Source organism: Solanum stenotomum, chromosome 12, assembly GCF_019186545.1.
Source record: "Solanum stenotomum isolate F172 chromosome 12, ASM1918654v1, whole genome shotgun sequence".
Taxonomy (NCBI): Eukaryota; Viridiplantae; Streptophyta; class Magnoliopsida; order Solanales; family Solanaceae; genus Solanum; species Solanum stenotomum.
Genome location: NC_064293.1, coordinates 41,425,133 through 41,442,555, shown reverse-complemented (window position 1 = coordinate 41,442,555; position 17,423 = coordinate 41,425,133). Strand labels below are relative to the sequence as shown.

The 17,423-nt window shown below is 34.8% G+C and overlaps 3 protein-coding genes and 1 long non-coding RNA gene across 8 annotated transcripts in view; 3 read left to right on the top strand and 1 right to left on the bottom strand.

Moving 5' to 3' along the window:
- Positions 1 to 17,423, top strand: part of LOC125847672 (uncharacterized) — a 126,383-nt gene extending 108,960 nt beyond the window's left edge. Inside the window, exons 34-35 of one of the 3 annotated variants that reach the window (XM_049527328.1) lie at positions 16,590 to 16,799; positions 17,041 to 17,423. In XM_049527328.1, coding sequence (XP_049383285.1) covers positions 16,590 to 16,799; positions 17,041 to 17,160 — 330 coding nt within the window. In that variant the 3' untranslated portion in view covers positions 17,161 to 17,423. Of the gene's footprint in view, positions 1 to 16,461; positions 16,800 to 17,040 lie in introns of those variants that run through there. The other 2 variants (XM_049527327.1, XM_049527330.1) reach the window with 2 other exon arrangements.
- On the top strand, positions 412 to 2,960 carry LOC125847680 (pathogenesis-related thaumatin-like protein 3.5). The gene is made up of 3 exons (XM_049527339.1): positions 412 to 705; positions 798 to 1,500; positions 2,353 to 2,960. Exons 1-3 carry the CDS (start codon positions 642 to 644, stop codon positions 2,501 to 2,503), a joined length of 918 nt encoding a protein of 305 aa, XP_049383296.1. The 5' UTR covers positions 412 to 641; the 3' UTR covers positions 2,504 to 2,960.
- LOC125847686 (uncharacterized) lies at positions 4,015 to 8,681 on the bottom strand. Of its 2 annotated transcripts, XR_007444459.1 has the most exons (4): positions 8,480 to 8,681; positions 7,961 to 8,001; positions 5,723 to 5,814; positions 4,015 to 4,051 (listed from the first exon to the last, which is right to left on the bottom strand). It is a non-coding gene; the product is annotated as an uncharacterized LOC125847686 (long non-coding RNA). The 2 variants fall into 2 exon arrangements; XR_007444458.1 differs by lacking the exon at positions 4,015 to 4,051 and having other exon boundaries at positions 5,658 to 5,814; positions 8,480 to 8,677.
- LOC125847673 (pentatricopeptide repeat-containing protein At1g79540) lies at positions 12,571 to 15,850 on the top strand. Of its 2 annotated transcripts, XM_049527332.1 has the most exons (2): positions 12,571 to 14,202; positions 14,308 to 15,850. In XM_049527332.1, exons 1-2 carry the CDS (start codon positions 12,714 to 12,716, stop codon positions 15,039 to 15,041), a joined length of 2,223 nt encoding a protein of 740 aa, XP_049383289.1. In that variant the 5' UTR covers positions 12,571 to 12,713; the 3' UTR covers positions 15,042 to 15,850. The 2 variants fall into 2 exon arrangements, with proteins under 2 accessions (XP_049383289.1, XP_049383288.1); XM_049527331.1 differs by having other exon boundaries at positions 12,571 to 15,850.

Below are 17,423 nucleotides of genomic sequence, written 5' to 3'. Positions count from 1 at the left end.
CAAATATTATTTAATTTAAGATAGCAATTTTAGTGATAGCATATATTTTGTTAAATTGTGTATCAAATCAATTGAAGCGGAATAACAAAAACAATATGAATCTTTGCGGCTGAGGTTCAACTTGCTTCTGCCAAAGGTCATGGGATCCTATCTGACCTTTTCGTAATGATGGGTCCCATCAAGTGATGAACCGACCGTCATTTGCCGGGTCCCATACCTATCTTCCCAAGGCCCATAGGGTCGTCGAATTTAACTCCCCACCTTCCCCATACCCCAAAAGTCCCTCCCTCCCTTCTCTTTAAAAAGTCTGCAATTACCTTAAACCACATTCTATTTAAATCCCGCTCTTTAAACACATCCTCATTACTACAAGTATTTTTACTAATCCTTCAAAATTACGAATTAGCTCTGCGCTGTCTTCTCTTAATTTATTACAACCCATTTTGAGCGGAGCCGACCTTACCCTCTGGCGGTGTTGTGTTCCCTTTAACGTCGGTTCTAAGTTTTCCCTATAAATATCTCTGACTGCGAAAACCTGATACTTCTAAGATTCATTTCACTGGCTATTCCTCCACATTGCCAAATTTATTCTTTCTCATTCTCTTCAAATAACTTACAGAAAACAGAGCAACATCAATTCCATGGAGAAAGCTCAAGTTTTTCTTCTTCCCCTGCTCACTTTATGTTTCGTTTTCCTAATTTCAGGTAAGTTTTTGGTTCTGGTTGATAATTGTTGTTATGAAGTTTGAAGTTTTGGTATTCATTTTTGTTAAATTTTTTTTTTTGGAAAAAAACAGGGGTGTCATCAGCAACATTTACATTAGTAAACCAGTGCAGTTATACAGTATGGCCGGGGATATTATCCGGTGCTGGAACATCCCCGATTTCTCCTACTGGATTTCAGCTGAATCCAGGACAGGCCATTCCCGTTTCTGTTCCGGCGGGTTGGTCAGGCCGTTTATGGGGTCGGTCTTTTTGCTCCCAAGATTCCACTACAGGTAAATTTACTTGCGTAACAGGTGATTGCGGCTCCGGAACACTAGAGTGCACCGGCGGAGCTGCTCCGCCGGCGACTTTAGCGGAGTTCACACTCAACGGTGCCGATGGGCTCGACTTCTACGACGTTAGTCTAGTGGATGGTTATAACTTGCCCATGTTAATAACCCCACAAGGTGGGACTGGTTCCGGAAACTGTTCTGCAACTGGGTGTGTTGTTGATCTTAATGGGCCATGTCCAGCAGAGCTGAAGCTGATGAGTACCGGTGAAGGTGCCGATGAGTGCGTGGCGTGCAAAAGCGCGTGTGAAGCGTTTGGGGATCCAAGATATTGTTGTAGTGGGGCCTATGCTACGCCTGATACATGCAAGCCAACTGATTACTCGGAATTCTTCAAGAATTCATGCCCACGCGCATACAGCTATGCATATGATGATGGAACCAGCACCTTCACTTGTGCTTCTGCAGATTATGTCATCACATTTTGTCCTGCTCCTTCAACTAGGTATATATATATATACACTCTCTTTCTCCAATATTCTTTTCTCAATTTGTATTAACTTAAGCTTGTCCATTCGCCCGTAAAATTTGGATTAAATTTAAAAAAATTAGACATAGATTTTTGAAAATTTTCATTATTTGTCGATCATGAAGTTTGGTTAGTTTTTAAAAATGTTTTGGGGTTATTAGTATTTTCAACTAATTTCTCTTTCTCCTATATATGAACATGGGTTAAGGTTTGGAGTTTTAAGTAGACCTTTATACGCAATAAACATAGGATGTTTGATAGAAATTAAAAGAGTTTAGTTATATAAATACATTTAACTATTGATATTTTAACATTTCTACGATACACTTTAATCAATGTATCCGATGTGCATGATTAAGTAAAAAATATAGTAATATGCATGCAAAAGAGCTTTTTTAGGTGGACATTTGTTGAACAAGTAACATGCATGGTTGCAAATGTTTTGAGGATGATGTAATTGAAGTTGTTGTCGGAAATGGGAGCATTTACGTACCTTTTGATAATCTTTAATGGGTCACACCAAAAAAGGATTATATTGTTGGTTTCATTTGAAGCAAACCTTAAGTTGAGAGTAAGGTGGGGTATTAATTGGGTCCCATGTGCGTTGTACCATACATAAGCCTTACATCTTTTTCTTCCTATAGTCGGTTTGTTGTGTCTTATATATTTTAATAAAAAATATCTATATGGTTTTCATGTTAGGTATATTCAAAGTGCTTACTTATGTCCCTAACAAATCGAGGCACCGTCCATGTTATATTATGTCAACCTTAAAAAAATATTAATTTGATAATGAATTAATATATAATGATGTTATTAATGTTGCAGTCAGAAATCATCTGGAGGACAATACCCTGGTGGTGGCAGTAACGTTTCATTGATTAGTAGCAGTGGCGTTTTAGCCTATGGTCCATTATCATTCTTAACAAGCTTGATGATCACCATTCTAGCTGTTATTTTTTTTATCTATAAGAATTGAAGACAGTTTTTTGGCCTACAATCCGTCAAAAGTTATTGTTGCCGCCGGCAAGCAGAAAATATACCAACTTTTGCATGTGAACTCAATTGACCAAAGTCGGCCAATTTTTTGGACACTTTCAAGAATTGGTATCCATGTGGCCTGGGAATCTCTGTTTTCTTGTTTTTTTGATTAAAAAAGCTGCATGAAGAGAGAGCACTATAGGAAAAAGAAAACAGGAAGTGTACTAATTAAAGATGGTTGGTTGAGATAATATTAGCAGTTTTTGTAAATAAATAATATTAAAGTGTAGACAAGGTTTAGTGGCGTGAGGCTTGGATCATTTTTATTTGTCAAGTAATGCCTTATTGATGACAATTATTAAAGGATTGAATATCTCCTCAAGAGTTTTTATGTGCATAATTTGAGATTATCTTTTTTAATCTGCGTGAGTAGGCCTAAATCGACTCACCATAAGCAGTTATATAAAAGGAGAAATACAATACGCCCGCCAAATTTTTGAAGTCTGAATGCACATATGTTAATATATAAGTTGTTATATATATATATATTTTACACTTTGTAGCAAGTACTTTATTTAGTTTTTCAATATTATAAACTGTATTTTAGAAAGGGATACCAAAATCTTTTGGGTAACTTCATTATTCAAAAAATTATTTACACCTCCACACATAAGAAAGAAAAAATGTAGAAGAGAAAGAAATACACCATATTTGGATTGACTTATTTCAAGTGTTTTTATAAATCAAAGTATTTTTGTTTTGTTCTAATAATGTGAAAGAATGTTTCTAAGCACTTAGTTTTAAGTTAAAATAAATTAGAAGTCAATCCAAAAAGGTATAAACGTGTCATTTAACTTGATTTCATGGTATTTATGTCCTTTAATTTTGAGTGTGCATAAATAGACACTTGAACTTGCATAAAGTTAAACAAATAGACATATGCATCTTATATTAATTACAACACTACGTATATATTTATTTTATTCAAATTTATATAAATTTAATTATCTATTTATGTCCTTTTAAAAAGTTAAAAGAAATGTACTATTATGTCCAATGAAAAATGAATGTAAGAGTGCAACCCATGTGGAAGGCTGAATTGCTTTTTTTTCGCCTAATCAGACGTGGCCATGAGTAAGAGCTATGCCACTTCATAAAGTCCTCAAGTTTCAACATACAAATTTTATGTGCCGTAGATAATGCATTACTAAAGTAAATAATTGCTTTTGTGTGTCGTTGATCTATATCTTTATCCTAATTCTATTGTAAGTGGTAATCTGATAAGACAAACCCAAAAAATATACCGAAAATTAAGGGAAAGGAAAGATAACTCCATTTATCTGTGCGTAGGAAAAATTTCATTTTATACGTACAATATCTTACATGCCACCATACTTGGAAAATAAAATCCCAAAGTTGAGAGGAGGTTGCACCATGTGCTTCATCATACTTTATATTTGATGCTTACATTACATCATATCTTTAACTTCTCAAGGTGGTTTGTTGTGTGGTACACTCTCTCTATCCCTTGTTAGAGGGACACTTTCTGTTTTACATTATAATTAAGAAATTATTAATAAATTAATTAACTTTACTAGAAATAACTAGTATTGAAAATTATTCATGTTCAAAAGGCTATATTAATAGTAGGTATAAAATATAATTTTTTAAATTAATTCTATCCCGATTTAGTAAGTAATCAATTAATATGAAATAATTAATTTTAATAAGATGGTCATTTAATATGGGAAGGAGAGTATATTATAAACAAACCAAAAAGCTATGATTTTTTCGGTACGTACGTACATCCAAAATGCTTAAATATATCGTAACAAGGCACCGTCCATCCTCAGCCATTAATACTGTAATATCAGGTCACATTAATTACTATGGTGTTATAATTATTATTTTGCAGTCAGATATCAACTGGAGAACAGTACGGAAGTTGGCGGCAACGTTTCATTGCTCACAAGTTATTTTAACCACTACTCTTATTCCACTACTCTGTTAAATTTCATGTGTGTGGTCATAAAACTTTACCCATTATTATAGTAAACTTACGACATTACTAATTTTTGTATCATATTAATATGAACAAGAAGAAGAGCAGCCAAGTTGAAAAAGCCCAACTGCCTAGATGGTGTAATATAATTTAATTTTGATAATTGACATCGAAGATGTTTCGATTTTTATATACGAAAGTGTGGACAAGGTTCAATTAGAAGGCAGAAGATACCATTTTTATATTTGTCAACTAAGGCCAATAGATGCATGATGACAATTAGAAAAGGATCGAATATCTAAGATATCATTCTTGGCGTATGTAATCAAGTTTTTCCCTTGTAATGTATATGTAGCATCAATGTGTTTTTTAGCACAATCATTTTATAATCCAACTATGTGGGTGTGAATATTCACCATAATTCCTTTTGGTTTGATTATGACCTTACCCTAAGCAATTAAATAAGAAAATTAACATGATTTGTGCTGTTCGAGTCCAACATAACCAAATTAAAGCCCTGACAATTTGACTCTCAAATAATATCATGATGTACTATAGGATTAATACGAGGTCCTTAACAATATTCAAATTTAATGAAAGAGGTTGATCAATCCATTTAGGAAAGAAATTGAACTATATAAAAAAATTTAAAAAAAGAACTCATATCAAAAGATATTTTTAGCTTGAGATTAAAGAATTGAAGTCAATCTAATTAATATGGGCAGCTATTTGCTTAAGTGATTGGCTTTGCTTAAGAGAGGGTGTTTAATAAGCATTCGAAAGAGTCCCTAATCACATTTTCTCCCATTTGCATAGTACGAAAGGGCAAGTAAAAACTTCTAAAAAATGAGTGTGGACTAAAAAAACTCCCTCCCTTTTTATTTATTCCTTTCAAAATATGGCGACATTAATTAATTGGAGACAGGACGATTTCGTGTTACCTATGATTGCCTAGTTGAAGAAACATTTTAGTGGCAATATTAGTGATGATAACCATTCAAACAAGGCACCTTTTTTTCTAGATAATGTTCGAATTTAATTTATAAATCTATAACACCAAAGCCACTATTTAACTATGAAGGCAATATTGCTTTGGCAAACTCCACCAACATGCAGATAAAAAAAGTTCATGAACAACCATTAAGGGAACAAAATAGCACGTGAAATTCTTACTGGAAATAGAAAAGGAAAAGAGATTAATCTATAGGAATGCACCTTATGTAGAAATTGAATTGTTTTTCCCACGTCAGAGCATCGTGGCTTTGAGACATGTAAAATCCCAAATGTCCATTTGCTTTCACATTTTACTCGAAAAAATTGAACAAATTTACTAACCAATGAAGTGAAGGACAGAACTAGAGTCTAAAGTTCCCAATTTGTCTCCGTTTATCACCTCTTCCTATCAAAGTATCACTAATTAAATGGAAATAGTATGGTTTCGTGTTAGCTGGGCTAGCTCGATCGCCTAGTTATACCAGAGTTTTTCTTCACGAAATCTGATTGGAAGGAAGTAGGAATACAAGTTGTTACTTTGAAGCTGATGTTAAGTTTTGATGATTTAACAAACTTAGGAATCTAACAAGGGACCAGATCCAGGAATAGGTCTTCTAGTATTGGGATTGATGAAAAGGGAAATGAATGAATAAACACAACATGAGGAATATTTGTGTGTCTTCATCAAAAAGAGGGAAAATGTTATATTCTAGTGTTTTGATGATCCTCACAAATGCAGGGACCCGGTCCTTGTCAGAGTACTTCCGTCCAAATTCAAAGTGGTGCACAATTGTAAAGCTATCTTTACAGCTGTCTTGTCAGGTTGGTTGGTGAGATGTGTAGCGTACTTCACCAATAGGAAGGGCGGACGAAGTTGTTTGTTTAAGTGGTCAAAAACCCTTGTTTGTAACTGATATATACAACAATAAACAAACAACATTATTCATTCAAGAAGAGAGAGAGAGATAGCAAGTCTTTTTAAAGAATGCAACAAGGGACCTAGTCTCGAAAAGTTTGTGTACGAGAAAAGGACGAAAAGACAGCTGTCAAAAAGCTGTCAACTCTGATGTGGTTGGTGCACAGCTTTTCATAATAGCAGGCTTTCAACCAATGACCTTGTCCCAAGGGTTTGTGTCCATTTTGATATAGTCTCTTCTCCAAAACACAAACTCAAGATTTGGCAAACAAAGTTGTGAATTTCTGAAAATTCATAAGCTCAAAAGAAAAGGTCATCTTCAAGGAAGAACAATACTCATGCTCAACAAAGGGATCTTGATAGAGTGCTGAAGCATCTTTGTTGAGTTTGAGTTTTGTGTCTATCATTTTATAAGGTTTATTTCAATAGACACAACCTTAGTTTTTACATCTTGAAAATTCTCAAGTACACAAGCAAAAACTCACTTTCGTGAAGTATCCTCCAAAAGAGCAACATGACGTGATAGAGAGTTGCATGTGTCATTGTTGTCTTAGGATTCATACTTCTGTGATTACATTGTAAATCTGTTCCTAATCTATAAAGGATTCAAATCTTTTGTTTGGTTTGTAAAAGTCTAAATCGATTAGAGTTAACTAATTTAGTGGGCAATGTTGTATCTGCTTAGTCAAATTCTAAGTCAGATAGGAGCTAGCTGATTTAGTGGACAGTGTTGTATCTGCTTAGTTGAAGTCTAAGTTATCTAGGTTTGATAGCTTAGTGAGCAGTGTGATATCTGCTTAGTTAAGTATAAGTTATCTAGGTTTGATAGCTTAGTGAGCAGTGTGGTATCTGCTTAGACTCGGCAAGTAATAGGGTTATTACTTACTTTGAGATTAATAGCATAATCTCATTTTGTGGTTGTAATTTGTATTTCACTTTTGCTTGGGAAAACTAGTGAAAACAGTTGAAAATCATGTCAAGGAGGTTTCCATGTAAACTGCTTGTGTTGTTTTCTCTTCATCGTTTACACTTCAGTACTGTTCTTGCTGAGTCAAGGGACCTGGTCCGTTGACTGATAGTGGACGCATACATTCCATCACAAGTCTATCACATCTGAAAATGACGAAACTAATGCTAATATGAGTGCTCTTTTTATCCCGAAAATAGACTTTAAAATTGCAGGTTTTATGATTATTCTTCAAAATAAAGGAAAATTTGCTTTGACAGACTCCACCAATATGCAGTAAAAAGCTTCTTTTATTCACGCTGCAAGACTAGTTATGAACAAATCCACAATAAGCAGCTCACCTCTTAAGGGGAAATAGCACGTGGAAAAAAGGTCAGTCTATATAGCATCCACTAATAGCTGAAATTCTTATTGAGAGTTGCACCTTTTTCTCAACTCTAAAGTAAAGCATTCCCAATTATAAGATGAAGAGATAAATAGAAAGCAAGATAAAAAAGCTACACCTACAATGCCAGATTATAAAATTAAGTTGCTACATATATTGCTGTAGATAAAGTATTAAAGTTGTTCATCATACCTTTCGCCTTCTTCCATCAGCAGCCAATAGCCAATGGTTATCTGATCAGAGTAAGAAAAGTGATTCAGGAACTCGCAGCCGTTTATTAACTATAGCAGTTGGGCCATGGGCCACTCCCATGTCTTAGCTCTAAAGTAGATTGTTTTTTGCACAATTAATAGTTAAACAAATGAAAATTCAGTTATGTATGTGCATTAAGCCTTACAAAGTTACCTTCTTAAGAATGGAGAACCCTGAGAATCTTCTCCAAGTGCTACTGTAAACAGGCATAAAAATGTTCCCTCATTTTCCGTCGAATTTCTATGGTTATATTCGAACATTGTTAACATGCAGAGGACAAAGAGAGTATGCAATACAAGAAAAATGCATATTAACACAACTGTAAAAAGATGAGAAAGATCATGATTAGAGGATAGCAGTAATCTTAAAGTAAAGAGAGTCTCTATATAAGCCTGGATTACTTAAGCTGGCATATCCATCTTGTAATGACTGCAAACAAATGTAGAAGCTTTAACTTACCAAGCCAAATTGCAAAGTTTCTGTTTCTGTTTCTAGTCAATAGGACACTGATGAGAACATCCATGTGAAAGAAATTTTCCTAGACTTCCTCGAAGTATCATCTTAAGCTGATTATGAATAGTATGCTGAAAAAATGCCTAGCGTATTTTAAAAACACCTCACCTAAAAACAGTGAAAATTGGCCAAAAGTCGTGAAACTTGAGACAACAGGGTGTGGGAGGTTTGTTTCTCAAGAAAGAAAATATTACATACTGTAAAAGATGCCCTCTGTGTGATACCAAGTGGAAACAGTTGCAATTTGAGGCGAAGGCAGAACAATGGGAAATTACAAGGTGAGAAAAAGGTCATTTCATTGTCAACTAATTTGTTGAAGAGTCTGTTAGAACTGAAAAATCCAATATCAGATTCAGTAAGATGTGAAATAAACATTATACGACAACAGGTGCTCGAGAAAAGGGCTGGAATCTACAAATTTACAATTTAAGTCAGATTGGTACGACTATATCAACTATTGTAAGTACAGAAGGGGCATGGACAAGCAACTAAATAATGCTCAAGTACAAGATATCAATGAGTAAAGACAGGACTGACCACCCATTCAATTCGCTTGCACCTCTTAACAAATCAAGCAACAAATATTATGGAGCAGGTATCATTGTGGATGGTTTGGAATCAGATCGCACAGAAACACATCCCACATAGCATACATGTATATTTAGATGAAACCACAAACTCTGCAAAACGACGGCGGGCATCAGGTGGAGTTTGGAGGCCCTTCTGCTGCTCTTAAAGAGGTTGGTACATATGGTGGGAAGGAATACATGTGTGCATTTTCCCCATTTATAATATGGAGAGAGGTTCGTTAAACAATCTCACTGAATTGAGATAGATAGCATCTAGAAGCCAGGGAAATTCTACACTCATGCAATAGCTCCAGGAAGGTTTTGGGAGCTCTTTTACTCTCTAGTACCTTAACTTGATGTGTTCTCCGTTATTTGCATTGTGATGTTTCTTCTGATTTGCTCCAAGAGAAGTTCAATCAATTGAAAGCTAAAGTCATAAGAGATGATAAAAAAGATAAATTCATAGTAAAGTAAATTGTTAAACCTTATATGATGGCAAGCAGCTAGCTAAGCGTAACGCTCATTTCAAATTTCAGACTGAAAGAATATACAAGTACCGCATGTCCAAAACTTCATACCACATAATCGCCCTAATTGAGCAATATGAATCAACTAGCAGCTGTTAATACACAGTTTTCAGCTAAGTGTTTGCAAGATCAATATCCTATCTACATTACTACATATTCCTAAATCCTCATAAATAAGTACTAGGACAATTTTGGAGAAAATGCAAAATCGATGCGCATTCCTTTGTATGTGCTTATCTAGAAGAACAGTTGAGGAAAAACTTCCATCCTCGTCTTCAAAACAAGATTAATAATTGTCATCAATTAGTACCAGTTTCGTTGAAGCTTTATCACTATCTAGCGAGAATAGCCTAGCGAAAAAACAAATATGTATAGTACATAAGATCTAAATTGATGATTGCAGATATAAGAGATCATCGTTAGTTCAGAAAACCTGCGTCCTATTATCAGATGAAAGAGCTTCATCCATTATCGCTGCCTCGTTGAATCTGACATATCTTCATTTATCATAACAAATTAATATCCAAGTTCGAAATTCATTCTGAAGTTTCTACACTTTACCACCATAGAACAGATGTAACATGAAAATTACTCGGTGGAAGTTGCAGAGAATTCGCTGGTGACAACGGCGGGTGAGAATAGTGGTGCGACAGACTTCGCGTTCGGGATTCTGTTTGGACCCCAGAATTGTTCAAAACCACCTACAGACCCCTTAGTTACGCCAAAGTGCATATATGCCCCTGGATTTGTTTCGTCATGCATATATGCTCCCGTAGTTTTCTATTTAATAATTTCTCCTATTTAATTTGTTTCTATGATTTGACTTAATATATGGTTAAATGAATAGAAAATATTTTTGAACTTATGAACTTAAATTAAATATATGTACCAAAGTATTCTTTAATATTATGATTTTAAATATGTGAAAATCTAAAATTAGATAATTACCAAAAAAGAAAAGAAATAATTTCTTAAAATAAGCTAAAAAAAAAGTAAAACAAAACAAATTAAAATAGAAACTGTGTTAAGTTTAGTACAAAGAATTGTTTTTTTTTTCATTGGATGTGTTTGGTATGTATATTTTTTTCTTTAAAAAATGTTTTCTAAACTTATTTTCTAATGTTTGATTTATAAGTCAAATTATATGAATATATTTCTAAATTGTTGATAATTCCAAAACATTTTAAAGAAAAATCAACTTTCGCTCCACCCATTCCAAGTCAAAGTTTGATTCAACAAAACAATATTACAAATGATAAAATTGATCTCACAAATGAAAGAGCTTTAAACTTTGTACTATTCTTCCAATCTACATGGTTCAAAATAAACACCGAAAGGATAAAGCTTGGGGATGAAAAGAAGAAAAAGATTAAGGTGTAATTTAAGGAAGAGAGTAATATTGCGTTGTGTCACAACTTACGTTTGAATTTTGTTATTAAATTATGTACAAAATAGATCAATTAGATAAGATCTGAAATTTAAGTGAGTGTTTGACTATGTTTCATTGTGAAATTTATAAAAGTAACTTTTGTTTTGTACATGAAAAATAATATTTAGAAATTGAAGTTGTATTTGATCATGAATACAAATTGAAGTTACTTTTGACTTTTTATCTGTAATTTAAAGTGAAAAAATGAAAACATTTTTTCTTTGTTATTATTCAAATTCTTAAAAATTCTAAATTCAATTTCTCATCTTATGGCAAAACATATTTTTTGAAATTCAACTTTAAAAAAATCAAAGAATTTCTTGATGAACACCTCATAATTATTAAGTTGGACTAAGTAAGCTAGAGCATAAAAATCTCAAATGAAGATGACTTGACTTTGAGCATTTGTGTTTCACACTATATTGTCTGGAATAATGTTTTTTAGACCATCTCCATTACACTTTCTATTCTCTATATTTAAAGAGTAAAGTAGAGAATTCATGCTCTAACCACTCTTTATTCTCCAAATATAAAAAGGTGAATATTTTTTCAAATTTACAAAAAATATTATTTATACTCTTTATTTCACTGTTTGATTATTATATTATTATTATTTCTATTATATAATATTTTAAAGGGAAAAAAATCTGAAATATATTCGAACTTTGACCGAAATTCCTGTTACGATACCGAACATTGGAAAGGACCTTTTACCCCTTTGCATTATGTAATAGTGTATATTAAAAGTATATATGTGCCCACGTGGACATCATAAATATTGCATCATTATAAATATTATAAATAGTAATGTGTCCACGTGGACACATATATACCTTTAAAATACACTATTAAATAGTGCAGGGAGGTAAAAGGTTCTCCATAAAATTTGGTATCGTAACAACAATTTCGATCAAAATTGAAATATTTTTCAGATTTTTTTCCCTATTTGAAATTAACATATTATATATCATATAAGACCATTAATTAAATCTCTAATATTCGTAATTTTTTTTAATATAATATAATTAAAAAATATTATTTAATATATACTACTTTCATCATGAATTAATATTATTTTAGTTTATTTATTAATTTTCACCACTTTAAGCGATATAATTTAAAATCATTATTATTTTTCACTATGAAAAATGCATAAAATTTAAATAAAAAAATCTTGTTTTTATCTAGGCATAAAAAATTTAAGGACAAAAATGCTCATTTTGAACCTGCAATACATTATTAGAACATTTATGGGAGTCACAAGCAAATTCAGGATTATTTGAAAAAAGAAGAAGAAAGAAATGAATTATATTATGAAATAACTAAATAATATTGAAAATTTTCTTTTAGAGAATAAAATACAAAAATAGAAAATTCTAAGAGAATAAAATCGATAGTAGCGTTGGAGAGTAGAGAGGGGTTTAAGTTTAATTTTATAAACTTGAGGAACACAATCGCTATTTTGACTCAGAGAGCTTAAAATCCTAATTACCATACCGTCACCTCAGTGACACCGCCGTCCACCCTCGCAAAATCTCTGATTAACTTAACAAACAGTGAACCAAAGTCTCCTTCTCATGGCGGCCTATTGATGATTCCCCACTCAGTCACTGAAGACTCATACCGGAAATCAGCATTACATTCTTTTTCAAGCCATGAAACTCCTACATTCTCCAATCTTTCGGTCAGTCTATTCGAAATCATTCTCTACGTCCCGGGAAATGGCGGTATCCAACGAGGTCCTAAACATCATCGAAAGAGTGGATCCACTGGAACCAGCACTTGACAAACTAGTTCGTTTCCTGTGTCCTAATATTATATCTTTTATTCTTGAAGAAAAACGAAAGAATCCTGAACTGGGTTTTCGATTTTTCATCTGGGCTGCAAAACGAAAGCGATTTCAGAGCTGGGTTCCGAAAAATTTAATCGCGGATATGCTTGCACAAGATGGTGGTTTCGATTTATACTGGAATGTTCTAGATAAACTTAAGTTTTCCGGCATACCCATAGCTTCTAACGCTTTTGCAGCTTTGATTTGGGGTTATTGGAAGGTAAATAAGGCAGAAAAGGCTGTTGAGGCTTTTGGTAGAATGAAAGATTTTGATTGTAAACCTAATATATATACCTACAATATGATTCTTCATATTGCGGTTCAAAAAGATGCTATTTTGTTAGCTTTAGCGGTCTATAATGTGATGTTGAAGTTGAATTCGCAGCCCAATAGTTCTACTTTTAGCATTTTGATTGATGGGTTGTGTAAGAGTGGCAGGACTCATGATGCTCTCGCACTATTTGATGAAATGACTGAAAGAGGTGTATTGCCTAGTAAGGTTACCTATACGGTTATTTTATCGGGGTTATGTCAGGCTAAGAGAACTGATGATGCATATAGGCTGCTTAATGTGATGAAGACCAGAGGATGTAGGCCAGATTTTGTTACTTACAATGCCTTGCTTAATGGATTTTGTAAACTAGGTAGGGTTGATGAAACACATGCACTTCTTAGGTCTTTCGAAAATGAAGGTTATCTAATAGATATAAAGGGATATACATGTCTGATTGATGGTTTTGTTAGAACCAAGAGAATTGATGAAGCACAATCTGTCTTTAAAAAATTGTTCGAAAAAAATGTGGTTCCCGATGTTGTATTGTACACAACTATGATTCGGGGTTTATCCGGTGCAGGTAGGGTGAAAGAGGCATTGAGTTTGTTAAGAGATATGACAGGGAGAGGTGTGCAACCAGACACACAGTGTTATAATACTCTGATCAAGGGCTTTTGTGATGTGGGTATCTTAGACCAAGCTCGTTCACTTCAGCTAGAAATATCAGAAAATGATTGCTTCCCAGACACCTATACTTACTCTATTGTTATTTGTGGAATGTGCAGAAATGGCCTCGTGGAGGAGGCTAGGCATATTTTCAATGAGATGGAAAAGCTAGGATGTTTTCCTTCTGTTGTAACTTTCAATACTCTCATTGATGGTCTTTGTAAGGCCGGTGAGCTTGAGGAGGCTCATCTAATGTTTTACAAAATGGAGATAGGTAAAAACCCTTCATTGTTTCTTCGTCTCTCTCAAGGTGCTGATCGAGTCCTTGACAGTGTAAGCCTGCAAAAAATGATTGAGAAATTGTGTGAAACAGGTAAGATCCTTAAAGCTTACAAGCTTCTTATGCAGTTGGCTGATTGTGGATTTGTACCAAATATAGTTACGTATAATATTTTGATCAATGGATTATGTAAATCAGGAATAATTAATGGTGCTTTAAAGCTTTTTCAAGAGCTTCAAGTCAAGGGGCATTTCCCCGATTCAATTACATATGGGACACTTATTGATGGTCTCCAAAGGGTTGACAGGGTAGATGAATCTTTTAAACTCTTTGACCAAATGAGCAAGAATGGCTGCATGCCGAGTGCAGAGGTCTACAAGTCCCTTATGACTTGGTCCTGTAGGAGGGGACAGATCTCTATTGCGTTTAGCCTTTGGTTTCAGTATTTGAGAAACCATGCTGTTCGAGATGGTGAAGTGATAGGGTTAATTGAGAAACACTTAGAGAAAGGTGATCTGGAAAAAGTAGTTAGAGGGTTGCTTGAGATTGACCTAAAACGGGTAGACTTTGATTCATCACCTTACAACATTTGGTTGATTGGGATGTGTCAGGAATGCAAGCCAAACGAGGCTTTGAAGATTTTTTCCTTACTTGTGGAGTTTCATGTCATGGTTTCAGCCCCAAGTTGTGTAATGTTGATTCATAGTCTTTGTGAGGAAGGAAACTTGGATCAAGCAGTTGAGGTCTTCCTATATACTTTGGAGAGAGGTGTCCGCTTGATGCCACGAATTTGCAACAAATTGCTTCAGTCCCTTCTCCGTTCTCAAGATAAAGCACAGCATGCTTTTGGTCTCTTGGAAAGAATGAGGTCTACGGGCTACAACTTAGATGACTATCTTCATCATGGTACAAGATCTCTTTTTCGGCAATGAAATGGGAGGGGAACAGAGAATCTATCACATGGATAATGTTGCTTCTCAGTTTTATCAGGAGAATCCATCACATTGATAAGGTCACATGGACATTACCAATGGAAATAAAATCTCTGGAAATTCTTCTGTTGGGGTTCATGGTAGCCTATATGCTGATCTTAAGGACATCCTTGAGGCATGGAGGCTAAAGATACCAAATGCTGATCTGTTTGGTATGATGTACATCAATGGAGGAATGAAATGTATAATGCTGTGATACCCTTCGGGGTGGCCCCGTGGTTTGGGCTTGGACTTTCATGTTGAAGGTCTCAAGTTTGAAACTCCTTGCCAGCAAAAGCAAGGGTTTGCCTTTTGGGTCGAGCACGTCGCATTGGGCTTGCCTAGCATGGGTAACCTCTCCTATGTGGTTTGCGAGCTATTGCATAGGAGCGGGGGTTTTACGATGTGCGCACCCAACGGGTAGCAGCTGCGGGTTTCCCTTGTCATAAAAAAAAAAGAAAGTATAATGCTGTGATTGATGCTTTTAAGGATTTTGGTGGTACAAATTCACAGTTGCATCACCTTGGATATCTTGACAAGGCTTGGAATGTCAATGAGCTTGCTCATATTGCTCGTAAGCAGGGTCTTTATGAGGTGTGTCTGTCTGTGTTGGAGAAGATGTATGGACATTCGACATCTTTAACACCAAATGCCATTTTATTGTTCAGACATCTTTAACATCAAATGCCAGAAGTGATGAGCGGATCCTACAGCTTTTCCGTGTGATGAATCGGATGTTTGATAAGCACAAGGAGTCCCGGCGACGGCACATCTGCCCCCTATTATTATACCCGTGTGGTCACAGGTATTAACTAATCCTCTTCACCTCATAAACTAGTGTTACATTTCCCCCTTTTTGCTCTATTAGCCAGAAATAAGGCAGTCATGCTCTATTGAGTTATAGTATAATTGCTGTAGTGATGCAAATTGCATTCTTCACAGTAGCTGCCTTTATATCTAGTTTTTTGTGTTGTTTGATTATCATAACTTTTCAATATTGAGCTTTTTTCTTTCGAATAACTCCATGTGAATTCATGATATAGGTTCACATAGTAGAGGATGATTTGATGTACAGCACTTTCTTGGAGGTTTATGAGAAACATTGTGCAAGAAATGACCGAGAAGCAGACTTACCAATCACATTTTTCAAGGAGCAACTCAACCAAGCAATATCTGGACAGATCTCACCAGATGCGGTTGTTGATCTCCGTCTTCAAGCATATAATGAGATCACCAAAAGTTTCGTCACAGAAAGCATATTCTCACAGTATATGTACAAAACACTCTTGAGTGGCAATCACATGTGAGCTTTCAAAAAGCAGTTTTCAATCCAGTTGGCTCTTTCTAGTTTTCTGTCGTTCATGCTCCAACTTGGTGGAAGGTCTCCAAACAAGATATTATTTGCTAAAAACATTGGAAAAATTTTCCAAACTGATTTCCATCCTGCTTATGATGCAAATGGAATGATCGAATTTAATGCTGTTGACTAAAATAAATTACCATCTGCAGCAAAGCCAACTCTTATGGTATCATCTGGCAATGTTTTTCCGAGATGAGTTGTTTTCTTGGTCTTGGAGAAGACCTCTTGGGATGCCTCTAGCCCCTGTTGTAGGGGCAGGTAATCTGAACCCTGTGGACTTCACACAAAAAGTCGCTACAAATGTTGAGAATGTCATTGGGCGGATCAATGGAATAGCCCCTCAATACATCTCAGAAGAGGTATCCACTTATTTTCTTTTTGGTGCTATTTATATAGCTTTTGAGTTCCTCACCAATGGTATTACCACTTTCCTGTTTCAATAAAATCAAGCATTAGCCATCTCCTGTGTATTCTATTATTATATAAACATATCTGTGTGTGACTGAAATCATATGCTTAGATAGATAAGTTTAGCTTCAGTTAATATCTAAATGCCTGCATTGTGACATTGTTGTGTTTGGCTTCTTTCAACTTGTATAGGAGGAGAATGGCATGGATCCGCCACAATCTGTGCAGAGGGGTGTAGCGGAGTTGGTTGAAGCTGCCCTTACTCCAAGGAACTTGTGCATGATGGATCCGACGTGGCATCCTTGGTTCTGATTTATTTTTTTCTAATTTAATTTTTGTGTTATGCCAACTTTTAGGTGTCTAATAGCGTAATCTAACATTAATTAGTGACTGTATAGTCTCTTTTATTTACCTTTAGGTGATGCAAGACACCAGGTGATGATGATGCATGATGCAGCCTCAACATTGCACTCTTAAGTTCCTTGTATAAGAAAATCTAAACCTTTTCGATTTGAGGTTCGATCCAGTTACCATCTTGATCACCTCTTTCAGCTTCAACTACTTTTTGTAGTTAA